Here is a 17503-nt window from a genome sequence, read left to right as displayed (position 1 = left end):
GAGTCCAAAAGAATCATATTTTGGTTCCGGACTCCGTTTTGGTGTAAGTAATGGTGGAATGTTTCTCATTAAATGAAGTTCCAACTGAGGATGATCACTACTTTAGTCTTGGGCCTAAAGTTTCAAGTTTGGAAATACTGCATGGGCTCTTATATCAATCAGCAAACTCAAAAAATTGGTAATTGCATTGGTCCAAGAAGACTTCTCCAGATTAAATAGAGTTTACTACGAATAATTACAATCATCGTAAACAAGATACCTCTCTAAATTTAACAAATGAATTTTGCTTTTCTGATTAAGGTTTAACTCTTCAATCTGGGGGACTGATAGTCATGCTATTATCCTTCCCTGAAAATGGCTTTTCATTCATTTAACCATTGCCTGAGGTTAAAAGCTTTATTTTATTACGCATTTTTATGGTACTAATATATCATCTCCTATTGCTTTTTTGAGCCGAGGGTCTCCTGGAAACAGCTCTGCGTACATATTACGCAGTATAATCCCACAAGTGGGGTCACCTCTACCCGAGGGACAGAGAGGCTGTTTCCAGGAGCTTTCAGATATATGCAAAAGAAAAAGAAATAACGTTGACAGCAGGGTTCGAACCTGCGCGGGCGAAGCCCAACAGATTTCAAGTCTGTCTCCTTAACCACTCGGACATATCGACTTTGACATTGTAGTCGATGTTATAATTATATTTCATTGAGCATAGTGTAGAGTTCTTATATTTAGAGACAAGTCTAGGCCAGATGAAATGATTCATGTTTGGGATTGTTTATTTACAACAACAATATACCTAATATTATCCCACGTCATGGGGTCTGTTGATTGTATATTTGTAATAATCAATTTTAGCATTAAGTCAATGTTTAATAACTTAATGTATTGTTGAGTTGTGTGATATATGTTCCACTTACTAACATATGTGTATGACATTTTTAAATAAGTTGGACAATGAAATGGATTTTGAATAATTAGGATATGAAAGGGGTTCTATATACTAATTATAAGTTATACTATTCTGTCTTTTTTATTCTTTCAAATTTTCCTTTGTATTCTGACTTTTCCCAACTTCCTGATTTTGCTTTAACACAACAACAACCAAGACGATCCAGTAAAGTCCCAAAAAGTGGGGTCTGAGGAGGATAGTGTGTACGCAGACCTTACCTCTACCCTGATAGGCAGAGACGGATTTAGGGGGGCGCAAGGGTGTTCACGCGAATACCCTTCGCCGAAAAATTACACTGTATATATAAGATAAAATCTATTTTTTATCTTTATATATTAAGTTTTGAACACTCTTAACACAATCCAAAAGTGTATTTTAGTGGTCAAGGGGGTTCAGAATCTACATAATGTTATGAGTTTAATTCCCACTAGCTATAAAAAAAAATTTTGAACCCCCTTCGTGAAGAAATAACAGTTCATTAACAGCTTGGCATGCACCACCCTCTAAAATTATTTTAGTACTCCTTGTTTTCTTAAAAGTGAAACTAAAGTGAGCTGATGATGATGGAAAAATATTCTTTTCAGTCTCTCCTTTTCACTTTTCGTTTTGTTTCTTTTCCTCAATACCGCACATACAACAATAAGTGTTTCAAGAAAAGCTTAGGTTCGAATAATGATTTATAGATTTTTAATTAAACTGCGTCATTATTACTTAGTATTTTATTGCGTAAATGACAATTTCTTTGCTGACTTTGCCAATTCTTCTCTTTTTTAATGAGCGAGAATCTGATTCAACAGGTCCGAAACGGGGTGTATATAAGTCGGATTGGTTCGAATTTTTCAATTACCAAATTAAATCAATGGTGAATGATTTTTAAATTTATAAGCCAAACCAATCCAATAAAGTCAGGGTTTTCAATCTCGATTTTTCTCAATTTTTTCGATTTTTTTTCGGGGTTTCAGATTTTTCAGGTAAAGTCTTCATAGCACAAAATACGTAACTTGTGCTCCAATATTTCTTTAGTCTTAGTGAGATACAACTATATAATATATTTTTCAAGAAAATAACACAATAATATGAGATAAGTCGTAGCATTATGCTAAAATATTCAATAACAAAGATAATAAAATTACATAAAGCAAATATTATTAATTAATAAATTATAATAAAAATTGTCATTACTATATATGTCATGCTAAATTAAGTATAGCTAATAAGTACGATTAATTACATAACTAAGCACTAAAGAAAAAGATTAACTAAGTTGTGCATTTTCATTACAAACCAAATGTAAAACTAAAAAGTAGATATCCAACACTATCGTCATTCCTAGTGTTGAATTGAATTTATTTTGTTAATATACTATTAATTTGAACTTTGTTTGAGTTACTATATTTATGGGCTATAAAATTTATCTACCATTCAATAATGTTAAGACCAAACTTGAAATAATACTTCAAAAGATAAAACATATGAAAAAATTTAAGAAATATTTATAAATTATATTACAATAAATATTTCTATGTATAAAATATTTTAAAAAATTGTATAAATGTACTATCGGGTTGGTTTGGTTTCGGTTTGACTTTTTTTAGTTAAAATCAAACCAAACCAATTATGATCGGGTTTAGACCAAACCACGATTAGTTTTCTTTTTTTGTTTGACTCGAATTATCGATTTAGTGCAATTTATCGATTTTCTCTGTAAACCCCTAGCTACTTCATTGGAGAATCAACAGCATGAGTTTAGATTCGTCCAATAAAAGAAAAACAACATGAGTTATTATTAGCTTCAGATCCAAATGTAACGTTTGATCTTTTTTACTTTATCCTTGTTTTTTCATTACTGCCTGTCGGCTAGGCGTGGTTAGCCAACGAAAGAGGAAATTATTGAAAACAAAAAGAAAAAGAATTGAATTCGTACAGGAGACGACATGTTAAAAACTAAACTAATTAAATAGATTGTATCTGCTCAGTTTTAATTTACGTGAATCTATTTTTTTTGTCCGTTTCAAAATGAATTTTTTTGTTCTAAGTTTGAAAATAATTTAATTTAAACTTACCCTTAGTGAGACGATTTTAGAGTCACACAAATACTATGATATGTTTAAGAGCTTCAAAAGAATTATATCCACACAAATTTTATGATTTGTTTAAGAGCGCATAATTCAATTTTTTGTTAAAATTTCGTGACCAATCTAGGTTCACATAAATAAAAATAAACAGAGTAATAAGATATTCCAATCTCTAATAAGTTTACCATATATAGAGAGAGAAAACAAGCGACTAATTAACTTGTTAAACCATAAAATCAAGTACGCCTAGGAGTATAAAATGTCCTATGGTACAAGACAATACACTTTAAATAACAAAAAGTTAAAAAATGACAGTTCGTTGCACAAGGTATTTCGTGTTCACTCAATATCTAGAGAAGAGCCATATCTCAAGAAATGCGATGTAGACATGCAAGTATTAGTGTCTACTACCACAACTCAAACCCGTGACATCGGGGCGGCCCTTCCATAAAACAAGTAAAGCAACCGCTTTAGGCCTCATATTTGTGGGTGCCTCATTTTTTATTAAACCTAATAGACTATGTATAAGTTTAAAAAAAAACTTCTGTAAAGTGAAAAAGTTTGATTTCTTTCTAACAAATATAGAGAAGAAGGATTTGCAACTACTATGATTTCTACTAAGGAAATTGCACTTGAAATGAATATCAAACCCGAATTTCGTAAGAAACGTGTGATATATATGAAGTAACAATTGATGCGAATGTTGATAATGAAATCTCAAAATCTTTCGAAGAGTCCTTTAGAGTTGATTACTTTTATACATAATAGACAAGGCTATTTTTTCGCTTCAAAATAGATTTGAACAATTCAAAGTGTATGAAAATATTGTTGGTTTTCTATTTGGCAGTAAAAACTAAGATCACTAGATGTTGAAAATTTGAAAAAATATTGCCTTAATCTTGAATGTTCCTTAAAACATAATAATCAATTCAATATTGATGATTTAGATTTATTTTCTGAATTAAAAGTATTAAGGAAAATAGTACAATCAGAAGATAACAGTTTAATTAATACACTTAATCAAATAAGAAGATTTAATTCTTTTCCAAATGCCTAAATTGCTTATGGAATAATATTCATAACTCATGTTACCATTGCTTCAAAGGAAAGAAGTTTTCAAAATTAAAATTGATAAAATCTTACCTAAGAACAATAATGTCACAAGAAAAGTTAAATGGATTAGCTATATTGTCAATTGAGAAATACTTATTAGGAGTTATTGATTATAAGAAAATTATTAATAACTTTGTATATAAGAAAAGCTAAGAAAAATAGAGTTCAAATAAATAATAAAAAATAAAAAAGTTAAGGTCCTTCATGAAGTTTGGCTTTAGGCCACAAAATTTATCGGGCCATCAGTGACATATAAGTTAGAGGAAAATAACTTTATTGTTGCTTGAAGACTCTCGTTCGGAATAACGAAAACAACAACAACAAACAACCCAGTATAGTCCCACTTAGTGGGGTTTGGGGAGGGTAGTGTGTACGTAGAGCTTACCCCTACCCTAGGGTAGAGAGACTGTTTCCAAATAGACCCCGGCATCCTTCCCTCCAAGAACTTCCCACCTTGCTCTTGGGAAGACTCAAACTCACAACCTCTCGGTTGGAAGTGGGGGTTGCTTACCATCGGAATAACGAAAAGTAAATAAAAAAAAAAAAAAGATAAGCTTTAGACTGCTAGAAGACATATGGTGAGTAGCGACTAGTGATGAGGAGGAGGCCAATATAAGCCCCCACGTAAACACAAATTAAGTAGAGCATGCAGGAAGCTGCGTTAATGTTTACCACTCAGCGTACAGTGTCGTGTCTCTGCAACATACAACTCTTCGATCTGGTTACATGCGACAGTACCCTCTCTTTAATTTGTTTTCTTCTATACTCTCAATAGTATTTCTTTTGGATCGTTATCTCCCACCCTTTCCGCTAGATTCTTTTCTTTTCATTCAGTTACATAAATTATGGTACATTACAACCAGACAAAACATCATACTTACTAGAAAGTACTATGATATACTCTGTCCCCGACCTTTATCCCCTTCTCTTTTCACTTCTTTAAAAAAAAAATTAACAATTATGTGCCGTTTCATAATGTATTGTAATGTGTTTTGATTTTGATATATATATATATATATATATATATATATATATATATATATATATATATATATATATATAATATTTGGATAGATTATATTGTTTGTTATTGTTTTATAAAGAATAAACTTGTAATATTATGAAGAAAAAATAAGGTAAATTTGTTATATAAAAAGATAGGGTAAAAGATAAAGTATAATAGAGAGAAAAATAAGGTAATGATACAGTTACATCAAATTGGTCATTTCATAAAATGGTGTTTTTTTGTCGTTACGCAACGAGAGATTTAGCGATACGATACGATAAAATTTAAGTAACAATCAAAACAAATACTCCCTCCGTTCCAATTTATGTGAACCTATTTGATTGGACATGAAGTTTAAGAAAAAATGAAGACTTTTGGAATTTGTGGTCCTAAACAAGTCAAAAAGGGGCCCAAAGTATTTGTGTGGTTATAAAAGCTTCTCACTAAAGGTAAAATTGTAAGTTTAAACTAAATTGTTTCTAAATATAGAAAGAGATCTTTCTTTTTAGAACGGACTTAAAAGGAAATAGGTTCACATAATCTGAAACGAGGGAGTAATAAGGAAGGGCAAGATGATGAGAGAAAAACAAGGTAATGATACAATCACATTAAATCGGTCATTTCATAAAATGATATTTTTTTATCGTTATGTAACGAGAGATTTAGCGACACGATACTATACGATAAAATTTAAGTAACAATCAAAACAAATATTATATTCGTAAGAAAGTGAGCATACTTACATGATAAAAGCAAGGTCTGTGGTCCTTTGATTAAAAACCATACACTTGATCATAAGCTTAAGAATATCTATCTCAAGACTCTTGTAATAATGGTTCATTTGAAAGAGAGTGTTGGTTTCTTCTTTAACAACAGATGGCTTGTTTTTGTAGCTGCAATGTGGATTCAGACATGTGCTGGCATTGGATATTTATTTGGCAGCATTTCTCCAACGATTAAGAAGTCTTTGAATTATAATCAGAGGCAAATTGCGAGGTTGGGTGTGGCTAAAGATTTGGGTGATAGTGTTGGATTCTTGGCAGGAACTTTGTGTGAAATCTTGCCTTTGTGGGCTGCACTTCTTGTGGGTGCTATTCAAAACTTCGTTGGCTATGGTTGGGTTTGGCTCATTGTCACTTCTCGAGCTCCTTCTTTGCCATTATGGGCTGTGAGTACCTCATCTTTTATCTTCATCTCATCTGTTTAATTCTGATTTCAGAAAGACCAAACTTTCATTCTTAATTTCTAGTAGTTTTTAGTTGAAAAGGTAAAGGTGAAGGCAGCGTTGGGTGTAACTGGTAAAGTTGCTACCATGTGGTCACGGGTTCGAGCCGTGAAAACAGCCTGTTACATAAATGTAGGGTAAGGCTGCGTATAGGCCCTTCCCGAACCCTGCGCATAGGGGGAACTTAGTGCACCAAGCTACTCTTTTTTAGTTGAAAAGGTCTACTCTGTTACTGTCCTTTCTATTATCTATGGGTATGGTAAATCCGCTTGTTAAATTTTTTATGAATTTAAGTTATTTGTATATTATTTTTTTCACCATCGGGTAAATATGACCTGCAACAATAGGTAACAATTGGTAATTCTTTATATCAAGTTTAATATGGTAACATGAAAAATAGAGTGATAACCTGCTATATTGGTTAAATTGCATCGATAGTGTAAAAATTCTTTATATACGCCGTCAGTGTACAAAACTAGAAGGAGAGCCTTGGCTTAACTGTAAGGTTGTCTCCATGTGACCAGGAGGTCACAGGTTCGAGCCATGGAAACAGCCTCTTGCAGAAATGCAAGGTAAGTTTGTGTACAATAGACCCTTGTGGTCCGGCCCTTCCCCAAACCCCGCGCATAACGGGAGCTTAGTGCACCGGGCTGCCCTTTTTAATGTACAAAACTTATATCCATTCATTAGTAGTCTACTAAAACCTATTTTGGGTGCTATACATTGAATTTATAGGCCAAGAAGGTATAAGGTTGCACAGGTTTAGATGTTTATCCAAGTGACAAACTTTTCTTAGTGAAAACCCCTTGGAAGTGCTTTTTAATCTTTTATTTTGCAGTCCTGTTCGCTTTTGCATCAGTTAGTAATAGAAAGTGCTCCATATCTTGATATTTATCCAATTTTCTTCATCAGACAAGAACTATGCTTATTTTCTTGTTTAACAACAATTTTAGACTGTAAATAGATATTTTAATTGATTTACATTTGAATATTGCCTTGTGAAACTGATTTGCTTCTCCTAGAATGTCCAGTCATTCATTTGAACATGTTCCGTTAAAGTTATGTTGCTTGGACTCTTCGAAAATGACGCCAGTTGTGTGTCGGATCTCCAAAAGTAGTGCATTTTTTAAGGATCCGACACGGGTGCGGTAGCATTTTGGAGAGTCCGTGCAACATAGGATCAAACTCACTTATTTTCAGACCATGTTGATCATGCAGTGTTGTGGACTCCTAGTTTGATCTAGCAATTGACATAGTTTTAGCTGCTTCTTTCCAGATGTGTATTCTTATATTTATTGGAACAAATGGCGAGACCTACTTCAACACAGCAGCTCTGGTGTCATGTGTGCAAAATTTCCCTAAAAGTCGCGGCCCTGTGGTGGGGATACTTAAGGGATTTGCAGGTTTGGGTGGTGCAATTTTGACACAGATATATGCAGTGATCCATTCTCCAAATCATGCTTCACTTATATTTATGATAGCTGTTGGACCAGCAATGGTAATTATCGCGCTCATGTTTATAATCAGGCCTGTTGGAGGCCACAAACAAGTCAGGCCTTCGGATGGTTTAAGTTTTTCGTTTATTTACAGCATATGCCTCCTCTTGGCTTCTTATTTGATGGGAGTTATGCTTGTTGAAGACCTCATTGATTTGAGCCACATTGTCATTACAATCTTCACGGCTATATTGTTTATCCTCTTGGCAATTCCTATCGTGATCCCTATCTGCTCGAGTTTTTTTCAAGATCCAAGAGAACCTGTAGAAGAGGGACTTCTATCTGAGTCAAAGAAACAAGAAACTGGCAAATCTGAGCATGGTGATGGTCATGAAATTATATTTAGTGAAGTGGAAGACGAGAAGCCTAAGGAAGTGGACGCGCTTCCAGCTTCAGAAAGGCAAAAAAGAATCGCGCAACTACAAGCAAAACTAGCTCAAGCAGCTGCAAAAGGAGCAGTGAGGATCAAAAGAAGAAGGGGACCTCATAGGGGAGAGGACTTCACCTTAATGCAGGCTTTAATAAAGGCAGATTTTTGGCTTATGTTTTTCTCACTACTTTTTGGTTCGGGATCTGGTTTGACTGTGATCGATAACTTGGGTCAGATAAGCCAATCTTTAGGATATGATAACACACATGTATTTGTTTCCATGATCAGCATATGGAATTTCCTCGGCCGGATTGGAGGTGGATACTTTTCTGAAATTATAGTCAGGTATGCAGAAACGAAGTCAGAATTTTCGTTAAGGGTTGTCAAAATTTTATAAAGTTAATATACGAAGAAGTAAGAGGATTCAACGCATAGTATATATACATAAAAACATAAACTTTTACCTATCTAAATAATATAATTTTCCGATGAAGGGGTGTCAATTTTGACACTCCTCGGAGCTATGTGACTCCGCCATTGGGTAATGACATTCACTTCTTACTTGTCGTGGCATTAACAGAAGTTTACATGAATGTTCAATTCTAAGAAAACTTTTCTCGTATAACATTGTTCTTTTTACAACAGGGGTTATGCCTATCCGAGACATGCAGCAATGGCTGTTGCTCAAGCCATAATGGCCATTGGACATTTCTTCTTTGCTATGGGTTGGCCTGGAGCTATGCACATTGGTACTCTTTTAGTTGGACTAGGTTATGGGGCTCATTGGGCGATCGTGCCAGCTGCAGCTTCTGAATTGTTTGGCTTGAGAAATTTTGGGGCTTTATACAATTTCCTCACTCTTGCAAATCCTGCTGGTTCAATGGTATTCTCTGGTGTTATTGCTAGTAGTATATATGATATGGAAGCTGCAAAGCAGGCCAATGAGTATCGTGGCACTGAATCAAATTTGGCATCAGTTTTGTCTAGCTTTCTTTCTGTAGATGAACCTCTGAAGTGTGAAGGTGCTATATGTTTCTTCCTTACTTCCATGATAATGTCTGGACTCTGCATTATTGCAGTTGTCCTAAGCATGATTCTGGTACATCGAACAAAGATTGTATATGCTCATCTGTATGGAAAATCTCGTGGATAATTCATCCATCACATGAAACAGGGGTAGAAATTTGATTTTTCCAGAAGACACTATCAATGAGCTTATGCTTCCGAGACCATAGGGAGGTGACACTGCAAGCCATCACTATTAGCACAACTCCAGGCTGAGATCAAGCAGTAAAGAACAGGGGGAGATACCTTTGCTGTTTAGACCAAGGGTCTCATTCTCTTAGCTTATAGCCTACAACCTGATCTTAAAGCATATTTTTGTGTTCCAGTCCCTTGTATTGACCACCTTACTGTATTTAATCATACTGGCTTGCTGAAATAATGAGTTCTAGAAAAACTCAAAGTCTCCTGTTATCCACATTAAGGGCAGCCCGGTGCACTATGCACTAAGCTCCCGCTATGCGCGAGGTTCGGGGAAGGGCCGGACCACAAGGGTCTATTGTACACAACCTTAACCTGCATTTCTGCAAGAGACTGTTTCCGCAGCTCGAACCCGTGACCTCCTGGTCACGCGGCTCCCCTAGGCTCCCCTTTTCCTGTTACCCACATTGAAGTAGTTTAACTCTGTGCTTGAGGCCACCTAGAAATATCATTGTCTTTATGACTTTTATCAGTTGGGTGTCTTGCATTTGAAGGGAATTTAGCCCTAGACAGAAAGGAAATAAGAATTATACAGCCAATTTTGTAAAGGAGTAAAGAATCAGGATTAGACATTTCACTCTGTATTTATGCAACCTGTCACAAGGTCTCATGCTTTGAGTAATGCAAAATTTACAAACAAAAGACATCAATGGCAGAAGCACAATGTAGAAATGTGGCCTACATATGTTCCAAAGTGAATGCTAACAAATAACCAAAATGACCACAGAATTGTTAAACATCAAAAGACCAATATCAGCAAGTAGGACTGGCATTGTCCTCAGAGGATTCAGCAGCAGCAGAAGCAAGTATCAACTGAGGCTGAAGGATGACGCCCTCTCGTCGAGCCTTTCTGCGTTCACGCTGTAATCTGAAGGACTCTCTCTTTCGGTTTCTATAACTGTTGGGGTTTTCAGGTTGCACCTCACGTGGATAAACACTTATCTGCACATTTATTCACATTCAGTATCAGTTAATCACACTGGTGTGACCACAAAATACAAGCAGTGAGCAAGAGAACTCAAACCTTTTTCCTATCAGGCCCAAACTTCTCGAATTTGACTAGTCCATCAATCAAAGAAAAGATCGTGTGATCCTTGCCAAGTCCAACATTCTTTCCTGGGTGGAACTGGAAAAATCACCAAGGGATGATTGGTATATCAGCAAGAAAACAGAATACATAGCAATGCTAAATGGAGGAATGCAATTTTTGAACTAATCTTAAAGCAAACAAGCCAATAATAACAGGGGCAAATCTGAGCAGAAAATAATGTTCCAACCATTGGCATCAACTCCTTTATACCCATTATGCAGCTCAGCGTAAGCATTACATTATCAGAAAGTTTCACCTTTATACAAGCATCGAGCCTTAAAGTATCAAAAGATTCACGTCTTGATCTCAGAGAAATGTTTAGAGCCAATTACAACTGCTTCTCTCATTCCATCCAGACAACTTTCTATAATGTTTAATGAAGGTCAGATATCAGGGCCCAGAACGTTAGAGTTCTAACATCTTTCCTTTTTAATGACAACAACTCCCGTTATCTTCCACCTCATTTTGTAGACAATCTGCCTTAAGGAAATCCACAGATATCCGACAAATAAAATACAAACCAATGCTGAAGGTCAGAAGATTGAAGGAAATCGACAGGAGTTCAGGACCTAGTAGGCACATATATGTTTGTGTGGCATTGAGCTGCGAAACTGGAATTGCATAGAACCACACTCTACTTGGGTGGTTCATCTAAATTCATTTCAACCACCACTTGTTCAATCAAATAAACTATCACAATTTCCATACCACAATTTATAAGGAAGATGTAAGCATTCTTTAGTGCAAACCCCTAACTGCAAAAGAGCAAACTGCATTGTAGAGGACCAATTGTTTATCATCAACCTACAACCTTGTGTAGCTAGACACCAATTACTTGTCTCTATTATGGACTTCACTAAAGAACTAACTTGATAGTCTACGCAAGCTTGAAATCACAATGATTGCCAAAAGGAGACATCCTCACTACAAAATATAACACTTCAGAGACACTAGCTGAGGAAATGGCTAATTTTGTGCACATTCCCGGAACAAAAGAGATGGAACGATCTACTTCTACCAAAATCAAGAAATGAGAAACAATCGCAAATTATAAGAGATATTCAGACCTATAAAGTCCAAAACTAGAACGAGTATAAAGCAAGACAAACGGAAAAAATAAGAAGAGATAAAATATATCCAATAGTGATAAAGGTGTTTCTTTAGACAAAGAGTCCATTTTTCCTATTTTCAGATGATAAATATTTCTCAGAACATGAAGGGACTATACTCCAGACACCATGGTCTTTAGCTCTGAGCTACAACCCCCAACCTTTCTCCAGTGGATTTATTTGTTAATTCAGTCCTTCATTTGAAGAACACACCTCTACTCCTTTTTTAAAATCGTGGCAGCCTGTATAGCCCACAAGCAACCCCTTTTACTGTATCTCCATAGTTTATTCCTTAAATAGCATTTCTATTCTTTCTAATTATGCACACCGAATGGCTGATTCTAAATATAAATAATCCGACAGAGTCGTGAAAATACATACAAAAATATGAACTTTTAGCAAAAATTGGCAGAAAATAGAGGAAACCCATAACAAGAAGTAAAAATTGAGACCTTAGTACCACGCTGGCGAACGATAATAGAACCGGGCTTGGCAACTTGGTCACCAAAAATCTTGACACCAAGTCTCTGACCAGGAGAATCTCGACCGTTCTTAGTGCTACCAGCTCCTTTCTTGTGAGCAGACTCAATTGTCAACGGAGATTTCAACGGAAACGAGACCGAGAACTTTGGAGCGACGGGAAAAGCAGCACCAAAGTCACCTTTAAGGAAAGAAGAGGAAGAAGCTAAAGAGAGTCCTTTGAATGCTCCAACTAAACTGAAACTCACTGCCATTTTTACACGCTGCAAAAGGAAAAACAACAAATGAAGATAAAATTGTTCAGTACGTAAATGGAGGTCGAAGATTGGGGTTTGGGGTTTTGGTTTTTTTGGGGGGGTGTGAAGCTTACCCTCAGAGGGGGAAGGGACTGACGTTGCCAAAAGAAAAGGGAAGAGAGCGAGTGATATTAAAAGACCTTATCGCTTATCCACTTATGGATGCGTCGCACCAAATCCTTTTCTCCCTCCCAATTGATTTATACACTATTTTTTGGTAAAATTACAGCCTGCAAGTATAAGTTTTAGAAGTATGAAAAGAAAAATAGAAGAAAATTTAATTCATATGACTCAAAGTTTTCCAAGAATTTAAATGATTAAACTGGCTTAGATCTAATATTGTTAAGATATTAATAAGTTTTTACATATAAATTTATACTTTGTACCGAAAGTTATAGGTGTACGAAAGTTATAGGTTCACCCGTAACCGAAAGGCTACATCCGCTCTTGCCATCAATCATCATCATCAATTCTTTGCCGTGTGAATCACTCGTTTAAGGTTGCCCAATTTCTACTTTCAATATTTCCTTCTGAATGGCTAAATGAATCGAATTCCTAAGCAAACAACATTTGATGTACAAGTGAGGCCGTGTGAAGTTCCATTTCTGTTAAGCTGCAGAACTTCTAGTATTACTTCAGCGCAAGAGAACGGTATAATTCCATCACTAAATAGATAACAAATGTCTCCTTAAACCACTTCATAAATAGACTTTGAAATACAAACGAAATTAATACTACTTAATTCAAGCAAACAAACTGAAACTACAGCCCTCAGCTTCCTCGATTTCAGCCAGTATATACTAGACAGCAGAGCAGAAAATTTCCACCTAACCATTTCATTGCAGCAAACCAAGCAGCTGCTATTGTTCACTCGTTTTCTTTTTCCTCTTTGTGTGACAGGGGGAGCCATGGTTCAACATCTAATGGCACAGTCGAATTAAAATGCAAGTAAAAACTAGAAACACCAGGAAAGCTCCGTGATTATCTGGGCTGGAACAAAGGTGATACTCTCCGTCGAACAACATCCTGCATCTGCTCCACTGTCAGCACAGAAGCTTCAGTGTCAAAGTTGGCCTTCTCCAACTGCTGGTGAATCTGTCAAACATGCCAGTCAATTTAGAAAAGCATTGGTACAACATGCAAAATAAGTTGCTAATTGATTGGGAAATCTAATGTAAGTTTCATCACTTTTATGGAGTTGTAAACTCTGACAACAAAAGCTCGTGGTCGACAAACCCCATTACTTCGGGTACTCTTCAACTTCTAAAAATGTTATCTAGACTTATTCAAGCAGAGATTTCATGCTTTTTAATGTTCTATTTATGAAACCAGCATCTTCATTCATGGGGAGATCGTCTTAATATGTAGTCTTTCATCATTACCTTCTCAAGTATTGCAGACTGATCATCCATGTGAAAGTTGCGCATGTACTTCAGCATCTCCAGTTGCTGTCAAAATGTTTATTTCCACTATTATTACCACATCTATAGCATAATTAAGCATCAAGAGAAGAGAACTCTTACCTGCTCTTGTAAATTTTGTTGCATCTTTAATCTTTCAGCAAACCCGTCAGGACCAAGCTCGGCCTCTTCACAAGCCATTTCTTCTCTTCATGGCCAGTAAAATAGAAGGAACAAAATCCAAGTTATTTTCTTCAGAGAACTCAACATTCATTACATCTGTATTGGATTTGTTAGCAAGAATGGCCTCAATATCCTATTGAACACTGTGCCAAGAAATTTTCTTCAAAAGGTATAAAGGGGAAATAACACAAAATGGAAGTTCATCTTAACAATACGCAGATGGAATAGGCTGATCTTACTTTGCAACAAATTCATAAAAACGAATCATCAGGTCTCGATCACTCTCATAGGTCATGTTTATTTTCCCCAAGCAAGCAAGACCAAATCTTGGATCTGCGGCAGAGAAATAAAGATCTCCCGTTGGTTATAGTATTATTATGATATAACTATATGAGGCATGAATAACGATTGGAGGTATGCTTTTTCCCCATTTATTAGATGACACCGCATATCACCAATGGTAAACTTTAGTATTAGTTTTTGAACCAATGAAAATAACAAAAAGAGAGCAGAAACTCAATCTAACTTCTTATCAAATTAAACTAAGAAACAAGCAAAATGACAAGATTATCATCCTGTAGAAAGTGGGCAATATAGTTCTTCTTCCAAGCTAAATATACCATTTTATGAAATAGCAGAAATACCATCGGCATCACAAGTATATATTAACATCTGCAAAATCACATTGTAACAGATCTGCAATTCTGCCCAGCTCTATCTGCAAAACTGGTGTTTGGCATCTCTTTTTTGAAAAACAAGGACCACTATATAATGACCAAGCAACACGGTTCAACTAGATTAGAGTAAAAAGTGCTTAGTCTTTGCACGAATGCTCGAACATATGTACAGACTAACATACGTATGATATACAGCAGAAAAAAGAGCACTTGCTCTTTAATACTCAAAAATTGCCTAAGTTGAACTGTCCTTGAAGTAAAGCACGAGTAATTTAAAGCTCACCAATTCCCATCTCGGAAAATATCTCCTCTTGAATGGCAGTGGTAACAGCAACAGCCTCCTGCATACAACGATGTTCCATCTTTCAATTTCAAAGCACAACCGTAAATGGAGAAAATTAACTATTGATAGAATATGGAAGATATGGACATTAAACAAGTCAATGGAGATCACAACTATTATATTCATGAGAAAGGCATTTTTGATTCTCCAAAAATCAACTCTTACCGTATTGATACAGAAATAAGACGCCAATCACAAATGATCCTCCCAAGTCCAACATTGTTGGGTTTAAGCTTCTTAGAGCTTAAAATAGAGTGAATGAGAAATGGTGGGAAAATGAAATTTTTTGAATTTCCCTCTTTGACAAAGGGATATTGTCTCATATTGGAGGAGGAAAAGAGTTTTGATGTGTATATATACAATTGCACTTCTTCTAGCACTTAAGGAGTTGAGAAGAAGGCAAGTCTAACGTCGTCGTCGTCGTCGCTCAGCTCGGCTTTGGATTTGGATTTGATCAAATTATTTGATTGATTAACTTATTGGACCAAATTTATTTATTAATATTAACGCAATATTAATTAATCCAAATTAGACTGTTTCTATAACGGTAATTCTATTTTCCTCCGTTTTAATTTACCCATTATAATTTGAATTTGGCGGTTTGCATAAATGGCCGTTTTATAAAACAGCCATTTTGAGTTGCAAGTTGCAACCTTACATGAAGAGTTGTAACTCTTCAGTATAACCCAACTTTTTTGGCTATAAATACCATGAACTCTCCCTTAGATTTTCCTTACAAAAATTCTGATTTCTCCTTCTTTCTGCATTGTTTTAATAGAAACGAAAGCAGTAAGTGTGATTTACTACTGTTCTTTGCGTTCGTTGTCACTGGAGTTTGAAGTACCGTTACACCAGTGAGGGTAATCCGTTCTATCCTGGGAGGAAATAATCCTAAACCTCGAGTACTAGGTGGGGATTTAGTTCCTTAAGGAAACACTGTGAATTCAACGGGCTCGGTATAATTTTGTTCTTCTGCATTTATGCTTTTATAGCATTTTTTTAATTTTTGAATATATTTTCGAATACAGATTGCTAACAAACATGCCATGGTATTTGTTTCGTTAAGAGTTCACATGAGGTACTCTTGTTCTAACATTTTCCATTAAGGCACCATTGGCAATTCATTGTTGCACCTTATAATGATCCATTTAGGTTTTGATTCCCCAATAGAGGACATCGAGAGGAACAAAACCAACTAGGAACTTCCTTTGAGTGCATAGGTAGTTCATGCGCCAATGTAGTACATACAAGATGAACAGAAGTCCCATGACGTCCTACCCCCTAGGAGTGGGGAATATACACTTGGGCTCAGGGGATCATTATGGCCTTTTCCAAGCAGAGAAGCAGATTTGATGCTTTCCAAAAGGAGTTTGATTAAATTCATGGATGTAGAAACAAATATTATTGCATATCTTAAGTGATAATTTGTCCACTCATTTATTTCAATAGGTCCTTCAAAAGGAAATTCAAAAACTGAATCTTCTCATAGTAAATCCCACAAGCATTTCCCGTAAAATCAATCATTAAATCAACCATTTGTTAACTAGAAAAGACTCTAGTATAGTAAAATAGTAAACTAATAAGTTATAATTTTTCATTTATCATACATTTGCACGACTCATGTCGTCCACACTCCACGTGCATACTGCAGTCTCACGGCCCAATTATAATTATATCCATAAAGTTAATAGCAAATTATTGCAATAAAAAGTTAATTTGAATATTGAGGAAAAACTTTATGAATGATAAAGTGACTTCACATAAAGATGAACCTCTAAGAAACCTTATTTCTTAAGAATCGACCACAAAGTAACCAAGTGGAAATAATTTTTTTTACAGCATGCCAAAAGTGAATAAGAAGAGTATTCTTTCACACAATTACCAAAATTCTTTCATATAAGCCTTTTTTTGAGCTTTTAGCTGCTTCAACATTTGCTTAATAGAGCTTAAAAGAACCTTTGGTATAGCTACACGGAATCAACTGCTTTAAAAGCAAGCTGCTACAGATGCATAAATTCAATAAACATAAAATTACACTTAAAAAAGTTGAAAAAACAGTTATTTTCAAAGACGAAATTTTCACCTGCTTGTCGCTGACAGCATCAGCAATCCTTTTCTTGACATCTGTTGAGAAATAAAAATAATTCTTAGCAGTAAGAAAAGTAAGGAGAAATGGTAAATCTCTTACATATAGTTATAAAAGAAATTATAAAAAAAAGCAAAGAAAACGTAAAGATGCAAATGAAGTTGAAGAAAGGAAGAGGTCTGTACCAGGTTGGGAGGTGAGGAACGCGAAGCGATCAAAAAGATGAAGCAATTGCTCCTTCGATAGCATTTCTGAGGCTGCCATTTTCGTGCGCCGATTGCCAGAAAAAAGCAGAGACTAAAATTGGAATGTGTAACTAAAGTACAGTGACTATTTCCAGTG

General features: G+C 35.5%; 3 protein-coding genes and 1 non-coding gene across 5 annotated transcripts; 1 reads left to right on the top strand and 3 right to left on the bottom strand.

The window, feature by feature from the left end:
- Positions 1 to 585: 585 nt before the first annotated feature.
- On the bottom strand, positions 586 to 667 carry TRNAS-UGA (transfer RNA serine (anticodon UGA)). The gene has a single exon. It is a non-coding gene; the product is annotated as a tRNA-Ser (tRNA).
- Positions 668 to 5901: 5234 nt separating this feature from the next.
- LOC107789944 (protein NUCLEAR FUSION DEFECTIVE 4) lies at positions 5902 to 9693 on the top strand. The gene is made up of 3 exons (XM_016611824.2): positions 5902 to 6311; positions 7645 to 8579; positions 8880 to 9693. The coding sequence occupies exons 1-3, from the start codon at positions 5976 to 5978 to the stop codon at positions 9385 to 9387; spliced, it is 1779 nt and encodes a 592-aa protein (XP_016467310.2). The 5' UTR covers positions 5902 to 5975; the 3' UTR covers positions 9388 to 9693.
- Positions 9694 to 10036: 343 nt separating this feature from the next.
- LOC107789945 (large ribosomal subunit protein bL27c) lies at positions 10037 to 13081 on the bottom strand. 2 transcript variants are annotated; one of them, XM_075242339.1, is made up of 5 exons: positions 12859 to 13081; positions 12613 to 12702; positions 12149 to 12439; positions 10522 to 10623; positions 10037 to 10439 (listed from the first exon to the last, which is right to left on the bottom strand). In XM_075242339.1, the coding sequence occupies exons 3-5, from the start codon at positions 12428 to 12430 to the stop codon at positions 10251 to 10253; spliced, it is 573 nt and encodes a 190-aa protein (XP_075098440.1). In that variant the 5' UTR covers positions 12431 to 12439; positions 12613 to 12702; positions 12859 to 13081; the 3' UTR covers positions 10037 to 10250. The 2 variants fall into 2 exon arrangements, with proteins under 2 accessions (XP_075098440.1, XP_075098439.1); XM_075242338.1 differs by lacking the exon at positions 12859 to 13081 and having other exon boundaries at positions 12547 to 12685.
- Positions 13082 to 13138: 57 nt separating this feature from the next.
- LOC107789946 (uncharacterized) lies at positions 13139 to 17503 on the bottom strand. Its single transcript, XM_016611826.2, has 7 exons — positions 17347 to 17503; positions 17159 to 17199; positions 15016 to 15073; positions 14295 to 14388; positions 13996 to 14080; positions 13855 to 13920; positions 13139 to 13567 (listed from the first exon to the last, which is right to left on the bottom strand). Exons 1-7 carry the CDS (start codon positions 17423 to 17425, stop codon positions 13454 to 13456), a joined length of 537 nt encoding a protein of 178 aa, XP_016467312.1. The 5' UTR covers positions 17426 to 17503; the 3' UTR covers positions 13139 to 13453.

The sequence above is a fragment of the Nicotiana tabacum genome, chromosome 21, assembly GCF_000715075.1.
Source record: "Nicotiana tabacum cultivar K326 chromosome 21, ASM71507v2, whole genome shotgun sequence".
NCBI classification, from domain to species: domain Eukaryota; kingdom Viridiplantae; phylum Streptophyta; class Magnoliopsida; order Solanales; family Solanaceae; genus Nicotiana; species Nicotiana tabacum.
Note: the sequence above shows the minus strand (reverse complement) of the source record. Positions and strands in the feature narration are given on the sequence as shown.